Source organism: Crocodylus porosus, unplaced genomic scaffold (genome assembly GCF_001723895.1).
Source record: "Crocodylus porosus isolate Cpor-Errol unplaced genomic scaffold, CroPor_comp1, whole genome shotgun sequence".
NCBI lineage: Eukaryota > Metazoa > Chordata > Crocodylia > Crocodylidae > Crocodylus > Crocodylus porosus.
Genome location: NW_017728929.1, coordinates 1,261,356 through 1,281,562, shown reverse-complemented (window position 1 = coordinate 1,281,562; position 20,207 = coordinate 1,261,356). Strand labels below are relative to the sequence as shown.

The 20,207-nt window shown below is 45.5% G+C and overlaps 1 protein-coding gene across 2 annotated transcripts; it reads right to left on the bottom strand.

Moving 5' to 3' along the window:
• Positions 1 to 308: 308 nt before the first annotated feature.
• Positions 309 to 11,515, bottom strand: LOC109315280 (vitamin K-dependent protein C-like). 2 transcript variants are annotated; one of them, XM_019542897.1, is made up of 10 exons: positions 11,443 to 11,515; positions 10,967 to 11,053; positions 9,162 to 9,322; positions 8,326 to 8,350; positions 6,937 to 7,047; positions 5,708 to 5,848; positions 5,170 to 5,276; positions 4,103 to 4,220; positions 942 to 997; positions 309 to 824 (listed from the first exon to the last, which is right to left on the bottom strand). In XM_019542897.1, exons 2-10 carry the CDS (start codon positions 11,034 to 11,036, stop codon positions 429 to 431), a joined length of 1,185 nt encoding a protein of 394 aa, XP_019398442.1. In that variant the 5' UTR covers positions 11,037 to 11,053; positions 11,443 to 11,515; the 3' UTR covers positions 309 to 428. The 2 variants fall into 2 exon arrangements, with proteins under 2 accessions (XP_019398442.1, XP_019398441.1); XM_019542896.1 differs by having other exon boundaries at positions 309 to 997.
• Between the last annotated feature and the right edge of the window lie 8,692 nt (positions 11,516 to 20,207).

Below are 20,207 nucleotides of genomic sequence, written 5' to 3'. Positions count from 1 at the left end.
CTTCATGCCCTCAGAAGGTACTACCACTCCTGCAGGTCTTGTCCAAATCAGACCAGAAATAACAAAGTTATAGGCTGTTTCAACCTTCCCCATTATAGCCTATGGGCAAAATATCGAAACAACGTCCAAACAGCGAAACGTTTCAACTTGCCTTGTTTTGTTTCGACCATCTGTTCCATTTCGATTTTGCTGTTTCGACCTTGAAATGGGTCAAAACAGTGTTGAAACAAAACTGGTGGCTAAATTTCGCACAGCCCTAACGGAGACCACCACAAGATGGGAGAAAATGTCAAGGAAAACAGTACACGTAACTGAAATATTCTTGCTTTATACATTATAGATGTAATTCCAGAAGACACAACAGTACATTGCTCTGTGTGCCATTGCTGGCACTTGACTCACACAGTCCAGATTCATCTTAATAAGAATCAGTTGTTAGATGTATTTTCTGATGCTTTGATTTGCCTTTGGATCCACTGAAGGTATTGGCTGACTTTGGTGTAAACTCCAAACTTCTCTGATTTCCCACAGCCTTCTCCCCAGCTCACCAGTCCCACTAGGAACGAGGTGTTCTTGAATGTTGTGATCATGGGACCTCCACTGTCCCCACCACAGGCATCCTGCTGGTTTCCAATGGTCCCTGCACACAGCATGTTCTCTGAGATATCATGTCGCATAACTTGGACACACACATTACGTGGAACCAAGGGGATTTCAATGTAATTGAGAACATTAGAAAAATTCATGGTCTTTTCAGTTTTGCTGCCCCAGCCAGTCACCACCATCTGCTTCCCACTTCTGGTTAGCTCCTGCTCTGCCAGTTCCTTTGTAGGAAGACAAATAGGTAGTGCATTTTTGTTAAAGACCATGGGCTTAGCTAGATGCAGCATGGCTATATCATTATCAGAGTTAACCTTGGTATAGTTTTCATGTGTCACTACCTTGTCAACCAAAATTATTTGCTCTGTTTCCTCATCCCTCAGACGGTGATATTTACCTGGAAGAGCAATGAGGAAAGAAATAAGTGAGACTGTGCTGATGCTAGATCCCCTTCCCCTGCCACAAAAACTGAACAAAATGTCTCCCTCTGTCCTATTGCAAAATTCACTAGAACTAAGACTAAAATACATGGACATTAGTGGCAGACTTCTAGGACTATTCTATCCCAAAAGCTGGCATTCAAACTGAAAGAAATCTTTGATCACTAAGACTTCAGAGCTATCACTATGCTGGATATCAGACCACTTAGCACTTCATGGACATAGGGATACAACAGTAAAAATAAAGAACTGCAGGGTCATAAAGGTAACAACAAGAAGTTTACATCTGTTCAAAGGAAAAGGAGAAGGCTGAGCCACTAAGGGATTCATAGACATACAATAATAAATTAAAAAGTGGATCCTAACTCTTCTGAATGCACTTGCTGTTGTCTCACATTTCTACACTATGACAACATAGATTTTTTTAGTGGCATAATTCATGCTGACATCTGTTGCACTTGATAAAAATACTTTCACCAAAAAAAAAGAAAAATCAACTGAATTTGAGCATGTATTCCTACTCAGATGTCACAACAGCTCTGTGTGAAGAGGTTTGCTTATTTAATTTGAATGGATCAGAGATTATTAATTTTTATTTGGTAGTCCCAGAGCGAATTTGGTGCACATTTTCTGTGATTTACATAAATACAAAGCCACCAGTACTGGCTGTGGCTAGGTGCCACATTTGCCACTCCACAATGGTCTGCCAGTGCTTTCCCTCTGCAGCACCCCCTGCTACAACTATGCCAAATTTCTCCTGAGTAGAGGCTTCCAAGCATACCCAAGTATGCCGTGATTTGAAAGCTGGATGCAAGCCACAGTGACTGGTTATCCTCCAAACTCTCAGCTCTTGTGATATCTTCCAGTTTTATGTTCAAATATCTAGAGGTCCTTTGTAAGAATCAGCTCTTTGATAACAGAGTACTAATAGTGTCTCCTTCCACACCTCCTCCCCCTGCATCTGCTGCAGTAGAAGCAGAAAGGATTTGCTAGTAGAAAAAGATCCACACGTCAGTATGAGGGCTCTACTATGTTACTGCACCCACACACAGTATGGGCTCTTTTCAGAACGTAGAAACCCATTCAGTTTTACAGCCGTGTGGATAATTGCTCAAATTAAATCAAATGGCTTTACTTAGGTTAAAATAATTACCATATATATTTCTTTGCATACCATACACCGTTTTCCCAGAAATTACCAATTGAAAATTGGGGTAGGTGTCTTAAACAGGATATTGAGTTCCAAGTGGTTTGGCTAAAAGGACCTTTTGCCATATTGATAGGTGATTTGACATCATTACTTCATCTAGGCCTACCATACTTCCTGGTCACGTACCCACAGTCAGTCTTGTAGCTCATGTGAACACTCAAGAGCATGAATGGAACAAAGTGGTTTTATGTATTTTATATCTTGTTATATTAAGTTACTTATTGATGAATCTGTTCTTTTCCTTCATCCTGCCTTCCCAAAACAAGGTGGGTGTCTTATTCAGGGTCATGGGGTATACAAATAAATATGGTATTAAAAATAGTTTGTTTCATTCTGGACATAGGATTGAGTTGGCTAAGAAACCCCTAATATCTCTTTGAGATAAAGAAAGAACAAACTCCCTGTAGCCTTGTATCCTTCCTTGGAAAGGACAAATGTTGGGGTCTTGAACTGGAAAATAACTCATCAATTGCTGTCACCAACTGATGCAGAGGATGTGCTTGGGGGAAAGGGCAACCAGCTGGACTTATAACCATCCTGTTTATAAATGCAGGTTGAGGGAGACTGGGGACACTGCTGGTGGGGATTGTCGATCCCTCCCTTTAGGAGGAGAGGGTGTCAGACATTTTTAAGTCTGTGATTGTCTGGACCCTCCTCAAGAAACCATTGCCTGTTGCTACCACCCCAGCCAGTGGTTGTCCTGTCTCCAATCTTCCCATTTTGTGGATGATCACTGAAGGGGCAGCTGCCTGACTGCTCCAGACACATCTGAATGAAGTCCACCTTGACTGTATCATGGAAACTGTGCTCATGGATTTGGGATACAGACTGTGCTCATGGCTTTGGTTTACAATCTTGGCCTGGAGACTGACAGGGATTGTACCCTGCCGCTGTTACTAGAGCTTTCAGCAACCATTGATACAGTCAACCATGAAGTGCTGATAGAGCCTACATGACCTGGTGGGTCTGTACAGGACTGCTCTCAATTGGTTCCGCTCTTTCCTACCACCATCTCAGAGGGTGGTAATGGGTGACAACTTGTCCCCTCAAAACCTTCCTTTTCCAATGTGTTTCTGAGGCTGCTGGGTGAGAGTGTGCATATGTTTGGAGTGAGATGTCATTGATACTGATAACACCCAACTCCAGCTTGCTTATCTAACTACTGCAATGCACTCTCTGCCAGGCTGCCTTGAAAACTGTCCAGAAGCTGCAACTGGTGCAGAATGGGGCAGCATGCCTTCTGGTGAGGGTGGGTTGCCAGGAGTACATAACCCCAGTGCTCCAGAGTCTTTACTGACTTCCAGTAGATTTCTGGGCATAATTCAAGGTGCTGGTTTTGATCTTTGAGGCCCTACGTGGCTTGGACCCTAATCCCTTTGGAATTGCCTTTTCCTTATGTCCCCTTGCAATCCCTAAGGTCAGCCAAGAGCAACCTCCTACAAATACCATCAATGCATGAAGCCTGCCTTAACAAAAACATGTGAGACATCATTCTTGGTAGGTGCCTCCCAGAGTCCCTCCACTTGAGGCCTGCTGGAGCCTAAGCCTACTGTCTTCTAGAAGTGAAGTAGGATCTCCTTGTCTGGGGAAGTTTTCAACAGACAAGGAAAAGCTGGGATAGTATTTAGCGGGGGTTTTCTACATCATTTTCTACATCATATACACTATTAGCTTTTATAAGTTGCTGTTTCTCCTGATTTGTTTTGTTTTGCTGTGTTGTTGGCTTCTTTTGTAAATGGTTTTGCTCTCTTCTTTAAGCTGCCCTGAGCCTTTGCTGAGAAGGAAAGCATATAAATTAAATAAATAGATAAGATAAGAGAAATCAGTACAGAAGTTAGTCTTTTTTTCATACCGAGTTTTACTTTGTACCTCCCTTCATCCTCAACACAATGCGCTGCTGTTAGGACCCAGGCTGCATGGATAAGGACTCCCCCGCACTTAAATTTTCCCCTGCCATCTGACAACATAACCTGAAACAAAGAAATGGAGAAGCAAGGTATCACAGGATTCAGCTCACAGGATGCAGTCTTTTCCATTCTCATGGAGCAGTCTATACTGGACCTTTGGGTACAAAACACGAGATAACAGCTGGGCTCCATATACAGTAGGAAAAAAGCACCCTAACAAAGCACTTGGAGCCTTGATAGAATAATGTAGTTTGAGTATTCTTTGGAATTAATTTTCAAGTCTGTGATTTCTCACGAGTTACTGCTGTCCACTGTTTGGAACGACTGTGGTCCATCTGAGCTTTGAAACTCTTAACCCAAGTGAGAGAAGAATTATCTTGACATCCACCAAAAGCGTGAACTGAGCAGAAGGTCACACGAGCTCATTCTTATTTGGCAACGGTCACCGTATGCTGCAAGAGTTGTGTGAAAGGACCTCAGTGTACAAGATGACTTCAGGACTTCAGTGCACCATGCTCTCTAGTCCTGCTTCTGTGAAGCCTGAATGTCCGCTATAAAGCTGTGATACGTTCTGTTACATTAATTCATGCTCTAGAACACCAACCTGTGCCTGACAAAGCTTGTTTTATCTTTATAAAAGTACATCCTTATAAAAAATTAACAAAAGGCTTTCCTATAACTCTTACAGAGATGATATCACTGTGACTAGAATGTGCTGTAGAAAGGAACATTACAGGCAAGACTGGCGTTGTGCTCCATTCACTGGAAATGTTACCAAGGAAAACATGCAGCTTAGCAAACTGCAGTGAGGGTAACACAGTACAGTGAAGGTTGCATTAATTTTGGCTACCAAGCTTTTGGCTTTGGAAAGATACATTAGGGAAAATCTCAGCTTGGTAGAGTGCAACCACTTTTAATCTAGGACCCATACTAGAGTACCTGGGCTTACAAAGCAGTACTAGGTATCTACAGACTGAACACTTAACCGGAAAAAATATTCTTTACTCCTCACCTGCCAGGGGCTATCTCCTTTCCTTCCAGTTTTCCCATTAATGAGTCGAATATGGATATCTTTTTTGGATTCCACATTTACTTTCACCTTTCCACAAGGGAACTCCACTACAAGAGACACAAAGGTGTTACTTGGCAAAGTCCAGACTCTTCAATCCTATCATGGTCAGCTTGTATTAAACAGGAAAATCCTGACCTCACCATCACTCCAAAGCCTTGTCTCCCTATGTTACATGTTCTCAGGGGCTTCTCTGGATTCCCTAGGTGTTTCAATGTGGGAGTAATTCCCTGATCCTACTGAGGCATTTGGCTTCATGAAAAATTCCAAACAGAAATATGGGATGGATCTTTAATGCCAATAGTGAGGGAAGTATGTCATGTAGAGTGGAAATGATGCATTTAATCATGGAATCGATGCATTTAAGCTCTTAGAAAAAACATTGTAAATGTTTTTCCATGTCAAACTGTAAGCCCTTTTCTCTTGAAGAGCCCCATGTAAAATCTGAATTGTGGGGTTTCCTCCCATCTCCTCATCTTACCATCAGGCAAACACCGAGAATAGTCCTCCATTAGCTTATACCCCAAAGCACAGCTGCAATAGCGGCGCTGGTTGCCAGGATCCTCCTTACAGTAATGTTCACATCCTCCATTACAGATGGAGCAGTTGGTATATAGAACCTCTGAGAGGAAAAGGAAAAAGAAAGAAGTGCAAAAGGTCAAAGAGTTTTGCCATTTCTTTTCAAAACTGAACAAGTTGCATTGTAAAACAAAATTGCCTCATCTTGCATCAAGGAAACAGGAATCACTAATAGATTCAGGCTGCCAGCCTCTGGCTTTGGTGGAGCTGGGGTGCTGGATTGAGAGTGGGGTTTGTTGCCAGATAGTGAGTGTTTGGATAGAAGGCAGGGGTCAGCAACCCCTGACATGTGCCAGAGCATGGCACGTGAAGGCATTTTGCTTGGCATGTGTACCTTGGGGTGGACAGCAAGTAAAGGGCTAGGGCTGCACTGCCACAACCAGGATTGGTCCCTTTGCAGCTCACCCACCGCCTACCCCAAGGTGCATGTGCATCTGCTGCCAGCAATGAGCTGTGCAAAGGTTTTGCAAACCTCAGTCCAGCTGCTTGCAGCCTCCCTGCCACTTGCTGCAAGCAGCCTTGGGTCTGTGGCAGGCAGCAGGGCCTGCCCAGAGCCCGAGCCAGCTGTGGCAGGTGGCTAGGAGGCTGCAAGCAGCTGCACTGAAGTTTGCAGAGCCCCAGCTTGGGTCATTGTTGGTGGCGCATCTACTGCATCTGGGGACAGATGGTGGAGAAGGGGCCAGGGCTGTGCTACCAGAACAAGGATCAGACCTCTTGCTTCTCCCTCAGCATTTGCCCCTTGCACAGCAGCATCTTATAAGTTGAGGTTGGGGAGTTTTTGCCACTCCAGCCAAAAACATGGCCAGTAAACAGTATCACAAATGGGAGCAGGGAGAGAGGAAAGGCCAGGGTGTAGCGAGGCAGAAGGTACCAGGATGATATGGACCGAGGGAAGGGAAGTTATTTTCTTTGCCATTCACTAAGTTTACTGCATCTCCTGGTCACTGATAAGCATTTCTCCAAGGAAGAAAAACCTGTATTTCAAACCCCCAACTTCTTGTTTTGTTTGAACAGCCGTTGCAGATCTTATTTTACTGGGCAAAAAATGCTTTTGCTATTTATGGAAGTACCTACCACTAAGAGTGATATTTTAACACAGATATTAGAACAATATTTTGTACACAGCATTACCATGCTGGCACAGAAGTCCCTCCCAGCCTTTGTTACAAATGCAGTTGAACCCTCCAATAGCATCCAGACAGGTTCCATTGTTGCAAGGTTGTTTTTCACACTGATCTCCATCTGAAATGCACATAAGGGAAACCAAAACCAGTCTTACAGATATGTGATCAAAGGTTTACATCAGGCCCCACCTACCCCATTGCCAACCATCCAACATCCACTTTAGAAGTGGTCACTGCAAGGTTGATATTTTAAGAGTGTTTTTATTGCCTGCTGTTTACAGATTTCCAGTGGTTCTGCAAGACACAAGGACAATGTTCTTGAAGACACAGGCGCAAAGATGGAAGGACCAGCATGGGGGATAATCAGAAAGAAGAGGAAGTTTTAGTACAATCAAGGAAGTGTGATGCAATTAGGATAACTGAGACTTGGTTGGATAGTTCATGGGAGTGGAGTACTGCCATGGAGGAGTATCACTTGTTCAGGAAGGACAGGCAAGGGAAAAAAGTTAGTTCCTCTGTGTATAAAAGGGACAAACCTCTATGTTCTGAGGCTTTATGTCAGGGTAAGAGGGGAAAAGCAAGGGTTATGTCATGGTGGGTGTCTGCTGTAAACCACCAAACCAGGAAGAGGTGGATGAAGTTCTTTTCAGGCAGCTAATGGAAATATCCAAATTTATGGGAAAATCCACATCCCAGGGCATGCAGGCACCAGATCACAGCTCTTCCTCAGCTATGGCCCCAGAGCACCTTTCCCCTCAGCTGCACACCCTGCTGGGAGTGACGCAGGCAGGGGCTGCTGGGAAATGGAGTCTGGCTGCTGGCTGGATCCACAATTTTGCCCAGCTCTGGGTTAGACAAACACTTTTAGTTTAGACAGCAGTGATCCTGCCTTCATCAGAGGGTTGGACTAGATGACCCCTGAGGACTCTTCCAGCCCTACTTACTGTTCTAGGATGCTATGAATATGTTGGATTCCCAGTTACACCTGCAGGGTGTGCAAGTAGTCTGGCGGCAGAAGAGGAAAAGGAAATGTGCTGGGTTTTTTGGGGGTTTCTTTGAGCTAGAGTGCAATGGTAGAGTTTGTCCCTTGGTGTGCACCGGGGAGGATAGTAAGAGCCACTAGATTTAGGAATCAGTTTTTGCCCTATGATTTGTCTGTAGAACAATGACGTGACAATGGGCATATGGACATTTGGAATTGTCCATGAAGGCCCCATGGTAGCTTGGGTACAGAATGTGACATGAGAACAGTCTCTGCACACCCCATACAATTGGGAAGGAACAAAGTAGAGAGACTTTGGATTACAATATCATATGTGGTGGCAGGGAAGCAGAAGCACCAACTGCCAATGGAGTGAGAAACAGCGGGGTGATCTGAAAAGTGCTCCTTACTTACCAATATACTTGGTCCAGAAACCTAGCTGTGGAGAAACAAAAAAATGCAGAGAAACATGGTTAAAGTAGGAAACAAACTGTTTCACAGAAAAGCTCTTTAACTATGTTGCTGCCTTGGGACAAGAGAGTTCCAGACTTGAGTTAACACTGTTACTTTAGTTCTCCTGGACAGACTAATGGTAAGAATGAATTACTTCCAGCTCACCTAGGAAACTCAGTTCATTTCTTTTCTCTCAGCACTGCTGGCAGCAACCTCCCCAGCGCACACACCTTATGAAGAGAGCTTGTCATAAGTGGCACTTGTCCTAATATGTGCTTGATTCTTGTAGTTCAGGTATGGGGGGAGAGGATGCTGTTGGCCATGGGAGGCCCCATCTCACTGAAATATGGGTCCACCTATACCCCTTATCTCCCCTCAGAGGTAAAATTATAGTAACAATTTGAGGTGTTTGAGAGGGGGACAAGATTTGTAGAGGAGGAAGAAAAGGCAGAATTTCCTGTGGGAAGCCAAAAACAGGAGTCAAGCAGGGGAAAGAGTGACCCACATGATCTGGGCCGGGAAGGCAGAGGAGGAGCAGCTTAAGACTGGTCAAAGCATCACTGAGAGGCAGGGAGCAGACAAAGCATGAGTAAGGGGCAGATCCTTCGGTGGCATAAACTGAGGCAGTGCCACTGGTTTCAGTTGCGTGCCACTGATCCGCACAAGCTGGGGCTGGGCTCTACCTGTCAGGAGTGCTGCTCCTCTTCCTGGGAACGTGCTGCCTGCTAGTACATCTCAGTCAAAACCAAATGTTCTGATGGTTAATTCTCATGTTCACACATATGGGAATGACTTACTGTTGCTTCCCTGCTTTTAAATATCTCCATTGCCTCTTCCAGATCACACGGTTCTTCATAACATTCTCGCTCCAAAGAGCCTGCCTTGAGCTCCTCCAGAAAAGAGTTTTCTCGCTTCTGGATTTTCAGGACTTTGTTTGCATCTTCATGGCTGTAAAACACTTGAAGCAGATGCAGAAGGAGAGCAGAGAACCATGAAGGGGATGAGGAATGTTATTGAATCCTGGTTTCTAGCTACTTTCGGATATAGTCTCGAAGTTATCATCACTGGCTAGAGATATTTTCTGCCTGATTTCAGGGGTGCAGAAGCAGAAAAGGAGGCACAAACTACCCCATGCTGGCACACAGAAAACTCCAGAGGAACACAATCAGTGAAGATGTGTGAGCACTCAGCACACTTCTGGCTCAAAGCACACTGGGTTCGTATGGTGTATTAACTAGGGCTGTGCAAAGCTTTGGTCCCTGATTCAATTCGGCCTGATTCAGTGGCTGAATCTCTGAATCTGAATCAAATCAGAGGACCCTTTAATTTCTACAAATTGCATCAGAAGCCTCCGAGTTGTTTCAGAGAGATTCCAAAAGATTTGGCGATTTGGCCACAGACACAGCTTTAAATATTTTTTCTACATACCTTGAGGTACCAGCGCAGCTTATGAACACTGCGATGCTGGGGCGCATGGAGCGTCCCACAGAAGCGCGCTTAGCAGCAGACCCAGAAGTGGACCAGAAGCACTTCCAGTGCAGCACAGGAAATTAGGCATCCTGTTTTGGATGTAGTAGTTTTAACCTGTGGCAACGCAGAGCAAATCCTTGCCAAGGCATTCTGGAATTGTTCTATTCCAGGTGCCTAGAACTGGTGCATAAGGCCTGTGATAGGGGATACCTATTGGTGGCCGTTCACTTTTTGGCTTTTTCCCCACAGATGGTTCAGGTAGTTCACTCCTGCAAGAAGAGCTTGCAGTATGTCAAGAAGGGCAGGATTTCAACTTCATATGGCACGCACCATGGCACATCAACCAACTGACCCTGCATTAGTGACTTGGAGCATATTTCAAGAACAGCTTCCTTGACTTGATTGTTGGATTGCCTGCTACACTGCCCCCTCAATAGGTTATGAGATTAATGCATTGTTAGGGTGGATCAAGCATCATCCATGAGGATGGATTAAGGGAAGCCTAAGATCCTTTCAGACAGTGAAGACCCATTGGTCAAAATGCACGTACTGTAAAGGCAGAAGGTATTGGCTGCAGTGGGAAAACAAGCTTAAAATAGAACATACACTGCTGTTTCTGTCTGAGTTAAGAGTCACACATTAGACTTTATGCTAATCTACTCTTGTTGTCTAATGCACTAATTAAAGGCTGGATTTGCAATAGGACTCTGGCTACAATCTAACAGGGTTTCTCACAAAAAGACATTATATTTCAGTGTGTTGGGGCTGATTTATTGCAATGAAAGGCGCATGCAGTAGGAGCCTTGGGGGGTCCTGCCAGTGAGCTGTTCTGGGAATGTTATTTGTACTATTAGTCAAAGGCTTTGTCTGTTCCATTGTGGGTGCAGCATCACAAGCACAGGCAGTGGAAAGGGTGTTAGGGTGGATAGGGCTCAGTTTTAGCCACATCATCTACTGGGCAGAATTAGGCATTGTGGTGGTACCAGTTCCATTAGCCTGTGTACAACAGGCCTGCCATCACTGACACCACAGGTGAAACTGTGCTAGTGACAGCATGGAGTTGAGGGTTGCATGGGGGGGTTGTTCCCAAAAAGAGTCTGTAATGCAGAGAGACGTTCCCATGGGAATTTACCTGAGGCCTCAAGTAGAGAGAAAGAGCAGGCAGCCAACAATATCCAGGAAAAGGTCATGAATCTCCACATAGTGCAGGCAGTGACACCTGAAAGAGTAAACAGCATGAAAGAGTGCACCCACTGGGCTACAACATGGCCCCAAGATAGAGAAATGTCCAGCTGGAGAGAAGGTCAGTATGATCCTTCATGTATTACCTGCATGGCAGGTTCATATCTGAAATGCTGACTTGTTTCTGCCCCTAGGTGGATTCCAGATTGAAAGCTGTGGATCACTGAAGTCCATCCTAACCATAAGTTAGCTCCCTCTACGCAGATCCCTCTCCCACTCCCCGCCACATTTCTTTTCTCTCTGAACCTTCTCCCTCCTGCCCTCTCCTCATCCCCTACTAGACAGCTCTGGCACAGTTCACATTAATTAAATAAAGCCTCACTTTTAAATACAGAAAGATACCATACTTTTGAAGCATACACTCACCCAGGATGAATCCCAGCTATCTAGTCTTCTGCCATGAGAGCTACTGCAGGCTGGTTAATCGATAACCTCAAATATTTACTCTGTGGAGCTAAACCAAGGGCCTTTGTTTCAGTCACTAAACAAACAGTGTCCAGGGGAAGCCCAACAACTGCTTGATTCAAGAGAAATGTTTAAAACGGCCTACCTGAGAATTTGCCTCCTTCACATCTCAGTTTGGTTCCTCTTTATTCCTCTGGTTGATTTATCTCATTTCAGGCTTCTGTTTCTAAATGCAGTGCCAGGAAACCTGTCAGAAGGATCTCCTGCCTTCCCCACACAGGGCTGACTCCCACTACAGTTTTCTCCCCGCTCCATTGGAGGTAAATTGTTTAGTACAGTGGTTTTCAACCTGCGGGGCACAGACCCGACAGTCCACAGACTATATCTAAGGGGTCTGTGAAAGATGACTATGGTCAATCAAAAGTACGTTAATACCCACACTTAGGCTAGGGACAGATATTACACATAGACCAGTTTAAGTGATCAGAAACTGGCTTAAACCTCTAACAGAACAGAGATTCCATGCATATAAACCAGTTTGAGAATGACTGAAACTGATTTGAAATAAACCTGGTTGAATGTAGTATCAGACTTAACTGATTTGGGTCAAATTGTTTTATGCAAAGTCTGTCCCAGACCCCTTACTGGTTTAAATTAAAATCAGACTCCCTCAGCATCCCAGCATGCTGTCTGAGCTGGGTGGGACTCTCCACTCCACTGCAGGGCTGGCTCCTCCCCTCTGCTCCCTGGCTGCAGCTTCAGCAGTTGCTGAAGACATCTGCCTGGTTTCTGCACCACCCTCCCCTCCCCACTCTGTGCTAAGCAGGCATTCCCCTGTCCCTCACAGATACCTCTCAGCATTAGCTAGCAGACCACATGCTGGCTACCTCTGAATTGTGGCACACAGGACAAAGGCAGACTCAACAGATATCTGGAAATGTCCCTCTGTTTTCTTAATGGGGTGATAAACACAGAGTTAGGGGTGATAAACATTCCTTGCTGGGCTGTTGGCGGGGGGAGACCCTGCCCTAATAAGAACATCCAGCTGGACCTGGCCACACCTCACCTCAGCTCAGCACTGTGGAAGAAAGGGGGGCTGGTCTAGTGCCCCCTGGCTTCTAGCCTGAGCCACTGCAGCATGTGCCTGCATTTATGGGATGTCTGTCCAAACAAGGCTGAAGTTGGTTCCTTGTTCCCAGTTCCTGGTTCCTTTTTCAAAGCTAATCTATACCCAATAAAAGCTTGTTATTAATGAATTACATATCCTAAAGAGACAGAATTTCATTAGGTGTACTTATTTACTAATTAATATGTAAAATAATATCCTGCATCAAGTACAGAGCCCTAAATGAAGATCACATTAGGATGGGATTATGGGGCAAAATATTTCTTGGGCCACCCCAAATCTCCTGTTGATGCCACTGGGAGACTGTCCTGAAGAACCCCGAGTGCAGTCCTGTCCAGCCCAAAGTGCAGTTTGGCCTTGTCAGGCTGCCAACTGAAAGCCCCCCATGCCCATTGTACTAAGCATAATGGATCAAATAAGGAATTTGTTTTTTCACTGGGATTATGGCTGGAACTCCTTCTTGGAACACCCCAGCACATGCCTCTGTACCACTGGGAGACTCTCCTGGACATCTCTGACCAGAGTCTTGCCCAGCCCAAAGTGCAGTTTGGCTTTGCCAGGCTGTCAACTGACAGCCCCTCAGCCACTGTACTATGGATCCAAATAAGGACCTGGCTTTTAGGCTGGGGTTACAGCAAGAAATCCTTCGTAGCTCACCCCACATCATGTCTCTGTGGCACTGGGAGACACTCTTAGAGAACTCTGACCAGAGTCTTGTCAGGCCCAAAGTGTGGTTTACTTGTGGCAGGCTACCAATTGACAGCGACCCGTGCACACTGTACTAAGTATATGGGCCCAAATAAGGAACTGGGTTTTGGGCTTGGATTACAGCAGGAAATGCTTTTTGGACCACCCCATGCCATGCCTATGTGCCACCGGGTACTCTCCAAGATACCCCTGACCAAAGCATGGTTTGGCTCTGTCAGGCTGTCAACTGAGAGCTCCCCTGCCCCCAGCCTCTGTACAGTACTAAGTATATGGACCCAAATAAGAAACTGGCATTTGGGCGAGGATTATGGCTGGAAATCCTTCTTGGGCCACCCCACATCATAACTCTGTGCCAATGGGAGACTCTCTCAGACATCTCTGACCATTCTCTTTCCCAGCCCAAAGCGTGGTTTCTTCATGCCAGGCTGCTAAGTCACAGCCCTCCATGCCCACTGTATTTTTGTTTGGGATTACTGCTTTCCATCTTTGAAATACACAAATGTGTGAAAATATTTTACAGTTGCAGCTACACCCTTAATGTAAGACCCTGACTCATAGCACCAACTTAAGCAAGAATTATCAGCAGGTACTTGGTAAATATTCCTTCCTTCTAAAGATATAGGTTCTTATACTAAAGACTAGTAGAACTGCTCAAATAGAGACATCATAATGCATCACAGGTAAGTTTTGCATAAATTACTATTATCAGGTTTTCTAGCAAATAGAAAATACTTTCCTTATTTTAACATTTCAGGGTCAAAGGTAACAAGTGCAGCGAAGACAGAAATTGAGTAAATGTCAGTTCATTAACAAAAAACCATGCATGTTACTCATAACACTTTCAGAGAAAGAACTGAAAAAATTGATCCTTTTCTCTTTCCACCAGTTATTTCTATATGTGACGGTAGGTAAATCAGTAGTGTAAGATTATGCTGTAGCCATGATGACATTAAGTAAATAGAAATAAACCTATATGCATACCTATATATGAAATTACCAAACCATGAGTTCTCAAATGCCATTCACTGGCTTTTCAGAGATGGTAGTATCCTGTTCCCTTGCCCCCCAAATTTCTTTCTTGTATCTTGTATTTATGTCTTCTGTGTTTAAGTAGATTGTATATTGCTACATAAAACAAGTCACTAGTCCCAATTAGTACAACAGAAAAAACGAGCCATGAAAATTTATCAAACAGAGTTTACAAAAACAAAGGTTTTGTCATTGCAGGTATAAAGTAGTTGGTAATGGTACAATATTGGTAAGCATTTTGTATGTTTCTACAAACTTAGTGATACTGAGAGCTGCTGTTACTATGATGGGCTTTTAGAATTCAAAGGGCAGGATGTGAAGATACATCAGCAACTGAAGAAGAGTTCTTCAAACCTCTTAGGAAGGAAAGTGCACCAAGCCATGTTGTTGTTGTATGGATGTGTTAGAAACTAGACATAAGGAAGGACAAGTGTTAGATTAGACATAAGGAAGAACTTATGGTAAGGGTTTCCAAAATCTGGAATGGGCTTCCAAGGGAGGTGGTGCTCTCCCCTACCTTTAAGAGGATGCTGGACATACACGTGGCTGCTGTCATCTGACCTCAGCACTTTTTCCTGCCCAGGGCAGGGGGTCAGGCTCGATGATCTACTGAGGTCTCTTCCAACCCTGAAAATCTATGAAATCTATGAAACAATAAGAACATTTGCAAGGGTACACATGAATACTTAAATACATACTGAAGCCGCACTCTCAGGGAATTAAGAATGCTGTACTGGTGCTAATGCATGTCAAGTCTGGTTCACCTACTACCATAACCTATGGTAGATGGTATTACCTGCAACTGTTAATGCTGAGTGCTGGGTGGTGGTTAAATAACCTGGCAACCTCTAGGGTGCCAATGGCCTTGTGCAGAAAAGCATTTTAGATTCGGGTATTAGTCTTATCCCTGGTGGAGGAAATGATGCCAAAATGTTGTGGCACCAAAATCCACCCTGTGGTAGGGTAGACTGGGCTCTTTGACCCAGGTCAGGGTGGCCATTAGGTCTGTGGAAAGCAGCTAGTATTTGCTTCAGATTCAGATTCAGCCAATTCAGGGGACAGTGATTCGATCTGGTGATTTGAATCACTGTCCTGAGTTGATTTGGCTGAATCTGATTTGGAGAGTTGGCTGCTGCCAACTCTCCAAATATCTGAATCAGCCAGGCCCCATCCCCTGCCCACTCTCCAGCCAGGCAATGGCTGCCCCAGCTTCTGGCACTTGTTAAAACTAAGTCCTGACTCAGCAGGTGCTGCCAGTTGGGGGAAGATCCCTGCTGCCCTACGCTGCCCCATGCTGCAGGGGGGGCTCTGCCATGAGCCCCCTGCCTCCCCCCACTGTCCCAGTCCCCACATGGCTGCTCCGCCCCTGCCATGGCTCTGGTCCTGTAAGAAAAAAACCCTGCAAAACCCCAGACTCACTGTTCCTGCCAGCGGAGGGCGATCCCCACTGCCCCCCCACCATGTGGGGGGCTCTCCACGAGCCCCCCAAAGCCCTGAGGCCACTGCAGGACCTGTGAGTCCCAGGGCTTTTCTCATTGTATTTCTTAAAGGGCCAGAGCTGGCCCAGGTGGGGCAGCCATGGGGGAGCAGGGTGGGGGGGTTGGGGGGCTTGTGGCAGAGCCCCCCACACAGCTTGGGCCAGTGGGGGCCAGCAGAGATCAACCCTCCTGCCCAGCATCACCTGGTGAGTGGGGCCTTTTTTTAAAACACCAGGAGCTGGGGCAGGTCAGGGGCAGCCATGGGGAGGGGGCTGGCAGGGGTCCCCTCCCCTCTCCCCCATCCCTAGTACTTACCAGCTTGAAGATGGCTGCAGCTCCCTGCTGCAGCCACCAGGGACAGTCTGAATCATCAAAGCTCTCCAAATCTTTTACAAATCTTCTGAAAAAAAAAATTAATCCTCCCAGCAAGTTTCCCCCCATATCAAATCTTCTATTAATACAAGATTTCAGCTGAAATGGGCCTCCACTAAATACAGTGGATTTCATATACCCTTAACTGTCACATTCTCAGCTAGGCCACACATACATAGTTGGCCTGGTTACCAACAGGTAGTGCTCCATACTAGTATGTAGGAAACCTACATTTGTTTGGATTCTTTCTGGTCTTTCTTTCTCATTTCTTTTGGTCAGACAGATGATGACAAAAGTTATCCTCAGGAGAATAGGGAGCAGGTAAAAGGGAATAAATAGAAAGATCCTTGAAAAACTGCCAGGAAATGAACCACAGCAAAATGATTCATAGGGTATGGCAAAATAGACATCATGGAGAAATGCACTTAGAGCAAAAATCAATCCTGGACCTGCTTTTTTGCTTTGTCTGGCGCTCAGAACATCAAAGTTTGTCTATGCTGGTTTACTGGAGGAATCCTAGAAGTTCAAAATGTGGATTGAGAGGTCTTTCAGCTCTGACTGAAGGAATCTTAGACAAAGGACATCCTGTCTCTGGAGTCTCTCAAGTACTTGAATAAAACTATGATATTTGTTTTTCAAGTCTAAAATCCCTTCACCTCTCAGAGAGGTGCTTAGCTGAGTTAGTCTCAAGTAGGTAGAAGGTAGAGCAGGATGACATCTTAGACTGGGAGAGGTAGTCAGCTGTATTAGTCTGAAATCAGTATAGCTGCTAGCATCTGAAGTCAGAGTAGATATGCACCTTTATAGACTAAGATATACAGAACACATCAGCTTTTGTGAACCCAAGTTCCCTTCTTCAGATGCTGTGAAAGGACAGCAGGAAGTAGAGTATAAGGAGACAAAACTCAGAATACAAAAGAAAACGGAGGGCAGAGAAAGAGGGGAGGGCAGCACTGCTAGGGGGGAAAAACAAACTAGCAGTAAACTAAAGACTTACATCTTTATTTCTATGGGTTTACGATTCCTTTGCTTTTCTCTCCTAGCACTGCTCTCCTTATGCCCTCCGCTCCCTCCCCTCCCCTGTCTTTTGTATTCTAATTTCTGTCTCCTTATACTCTGCTTTCTTCACTTCCTTGGGTTTCTTCACTTGAACTTGGGTTCAACAAAGTTTGTGATTTCTCTCTCTATATATCTTAGTCTATAAAAGTGCATTCTGACTTTAGATTGGGTCAGAGAAGCAAGAGCATCCAATCTATTTCATCCGATGCTCTGAAAGGACTTGCAGAAATAAAGGGTTTTATATAGAAGGAAAGGGATGGAGGAGGGGACAGTGCAGAAAGATAAAGAGTAGGTTAATTGGATCGTCTGAAAGAGATAGTTAACACCTTGAGGGAAAGTGGAGTTAACAGCTGGTCCAGCAAAATTTTGGAATGTAAATTTGTGGAACAAGAAATCATCCACAGACTGGACTGGGTTAACCATCATCTCAACAAAGACTGTGGGTTCCTATCCCATTATCTGGACCAGCTGTAAATCCAGCATCCCTCAAGGTGTTAACTACCTTGTTCGTCTCAACTGATCCAGTCAATTCTCTTTACCTCTCTTAGTAGCATCTCCTTCCCTTATTCCTTTGCCTTCTATATAACTTTTTTACCAGTCCTTTCATAGCATTTGTTGCTGCCTATGAAACTCATGCCTCTCTACCTTTTTGACACAGTCAATCTCTAAGGTGCCACCCTGTTTCATAGTAGCTAGGGTCAGGAGGGACCTGAACAGATCATCTAGCCTGACCCCCTGCCACAGGCAGAAATGAATGCTGGGTTCACAAGACCCCAGACAAGTGATCATCCAACCTCCTCTTGAATTTGCCCAAGGTAGGGGCGAGGACCACTTCCCTGGGAAGTTGGTTCTAGATTTTGGCCACTCGAACTGTAAAAAATTGCCTTCTGATCTCTAACCTAAACATATTCTCCATCAGTCTCCAACAACACTACCATTGTTTCTCGTCACCCCAGGTGGTGGTGGGGAGAAAAGGGCTCTATCTATTTGCTGTTGATCTCCCCCGATGAGTTTGTAGGCAGCCACCAGGTCCCTTCTCAGCCTCCTCTTGCCAAGGCTGAATAGGTTCAGGTCCCTCAGTCTCTACTCATAGGGCCTGTCCTGCTACCCTCTCACCAAATGGGTGGCCCTCCTCTTAACTCTCTCCAGGCTGGCCACATGCCTTTTGAAGTGTGGTGCCCAGAACTGGACGCAGTACTCTAATTGTGGCCTGACCAAAGTTGCATAGAGGGGGAGTATCACCTCTCTGGACTGGCTTGAGATACATCTTTGGATGCATGACAAGGTATGGCTGGCCTTGCTGGCTGCAGTCTGGCACTGGCAGCTCATGTTCATCTTGGAGTCAGTAATGACTCCAAGTTCCCTTTCCACCTCTGTGCTTTCAAGAGGGGAACTCCCCAGCCTGTATGTATGCTGTGGATTCCTTCTTCCAAGGTGCAGCACCCTGCATTTGTCTATGTTGAACCCCATCCTATTCTCAGCTGCCCAGTTTTATAGTCTGTCTAAATCTAGTTACAGCCTCTCTCTCCCTTCAAATGTGTCCACCTCTCCCCACATCTTAGTGTCATCAGCAAACTTGGACAGTGTGCTTTCCACCCCCTCGTCCAGTCACTGATGAAGATGTTAAACAGTGCAGGCCTGAGGACTGAGCCCTGGGGTACCCCACTGCTCACATCTTGCCCGGTTGAGTACAACCCATCCACCACTACTCTCTGGGTGCACCTGATCAGCCAATTTTTTACCCATCCAACTGTGTAGGCATCAATGCCACAGTTGCTTAATTTATTGATGAGGATGGGGTGAAAGACAGTGTCAAAGGCCTTCTTAAAGTCTAGAAAGACTATGTCCATGGCGACACCATCATCCAAGGATTTAGTTACTTGGTCATAAAAGGCAATCAGGTTGGTCAGGCAGGACCTCCCGTTGATGAACCCATGCTGGTTGCCCCTGAGCATGTTCTCCCCTGCTGGCCCCCCACAGATACACTCCTTGATGATTCTCTCCAAGGTCTTCCCGAGCACTGAGGTGAGGCTTACAGGCCTATAGTAACTTGGGTCCTCCTTCCTTCCTTAAAAACTGGGACCACATTAGCTAGTTTCCAATCCTTCAGCACCTGGTCGGATGACCCCTAATGCTGATACAGCCAGGCCAAGGGCTCCGTGATGACCCCTGCCAGCTTCCTCAACACCCTTGGGTGGAGGGCATCCAGACCTGCAGATTTAAAAATGTCTAGTCCTTCCAGAAGAACCCTAACTACATCTGCGCTGACCCAAGGCCTGACAGAACTATCCCCGAGATTGTCTCTACCTCTGGTATGTGGGATGTCCTGGTCCTTGTTCAAGAAAACAGAGGCAAAGAAACTGTTAAAAATATTAGCTTTCTTGTCTGGCATAGCCACAATATTACCGTTTGCGTCTTGCAGGGGCCCTACATTGCCTGGTGCCCTCTTCTTGCTCCCAATGTACTTGAAAAAGGACTTTTTGTTGTCCTTCATCCTGGACGCTAGCCTGGTTCCATCTCTGCCTTGGCCTTCCTAATAGCCCTCCTACACTCACGGGCCGAGGAGGAGTACTTCTCCTTGGTGATAGCTCCTCCCTTCTACTGGTTGTATGCCATCCTTTTAGTTCTCAGGCATTGCTGAATGCCCTTGCTGAGCCAAGGGGCTTTCTGAGCACTCTTACCCCGCTTGCTTTTCTCAGGGACCGTTACCCTTTGGGCCCAGAGGATCGTCCCCTTAAGGTACGACCATCCCTTGTGGACTCCCATCTCCTCTACCTTCTGGGCCCTCAGTGCATCCCCCACTAGTCTCCTAAGCTCACTGAAGTTGGCCCTTCTGAAGTCAAGGGCATTAGCCTTGGTGTAAGCCCTTGACACCCTGCGTTGGATAGTGAAATCCAGCAGGTGATGATTGCTATTGCCCATGTGGTCAAAGACCTGCAGTCCCCTCACCAGGT

What these genes read in the sequence shown, in the direction of transcription:
- LOC109315280 (XM_019542896.1), bottom strand. Translation starts at nt 11,036, where the DNA reads ATGTGGAGATTCATGACCTTTTCCTGGATATTGTTGGCTGCCTGCTCT. An exon ending in TTCTCGGTGTTTGCCTGATG is followed by an intron (nt 5,277 to 5,707) that starts GTAAGATGAGGA and finishes TGTCTCTTGTAG; the next exon opens with TGGAGTTCCCTTGTGGAAAG. An exon ending in AAGGAGATAGCCCCTGGCAG is followed by an intron (nt 4,221 to 5,169) that starts GTGAGGAGTAAA and finishes TCTTTGTTTCAG; the next exon opens with GTTATGTTGTCAGATGGCAG.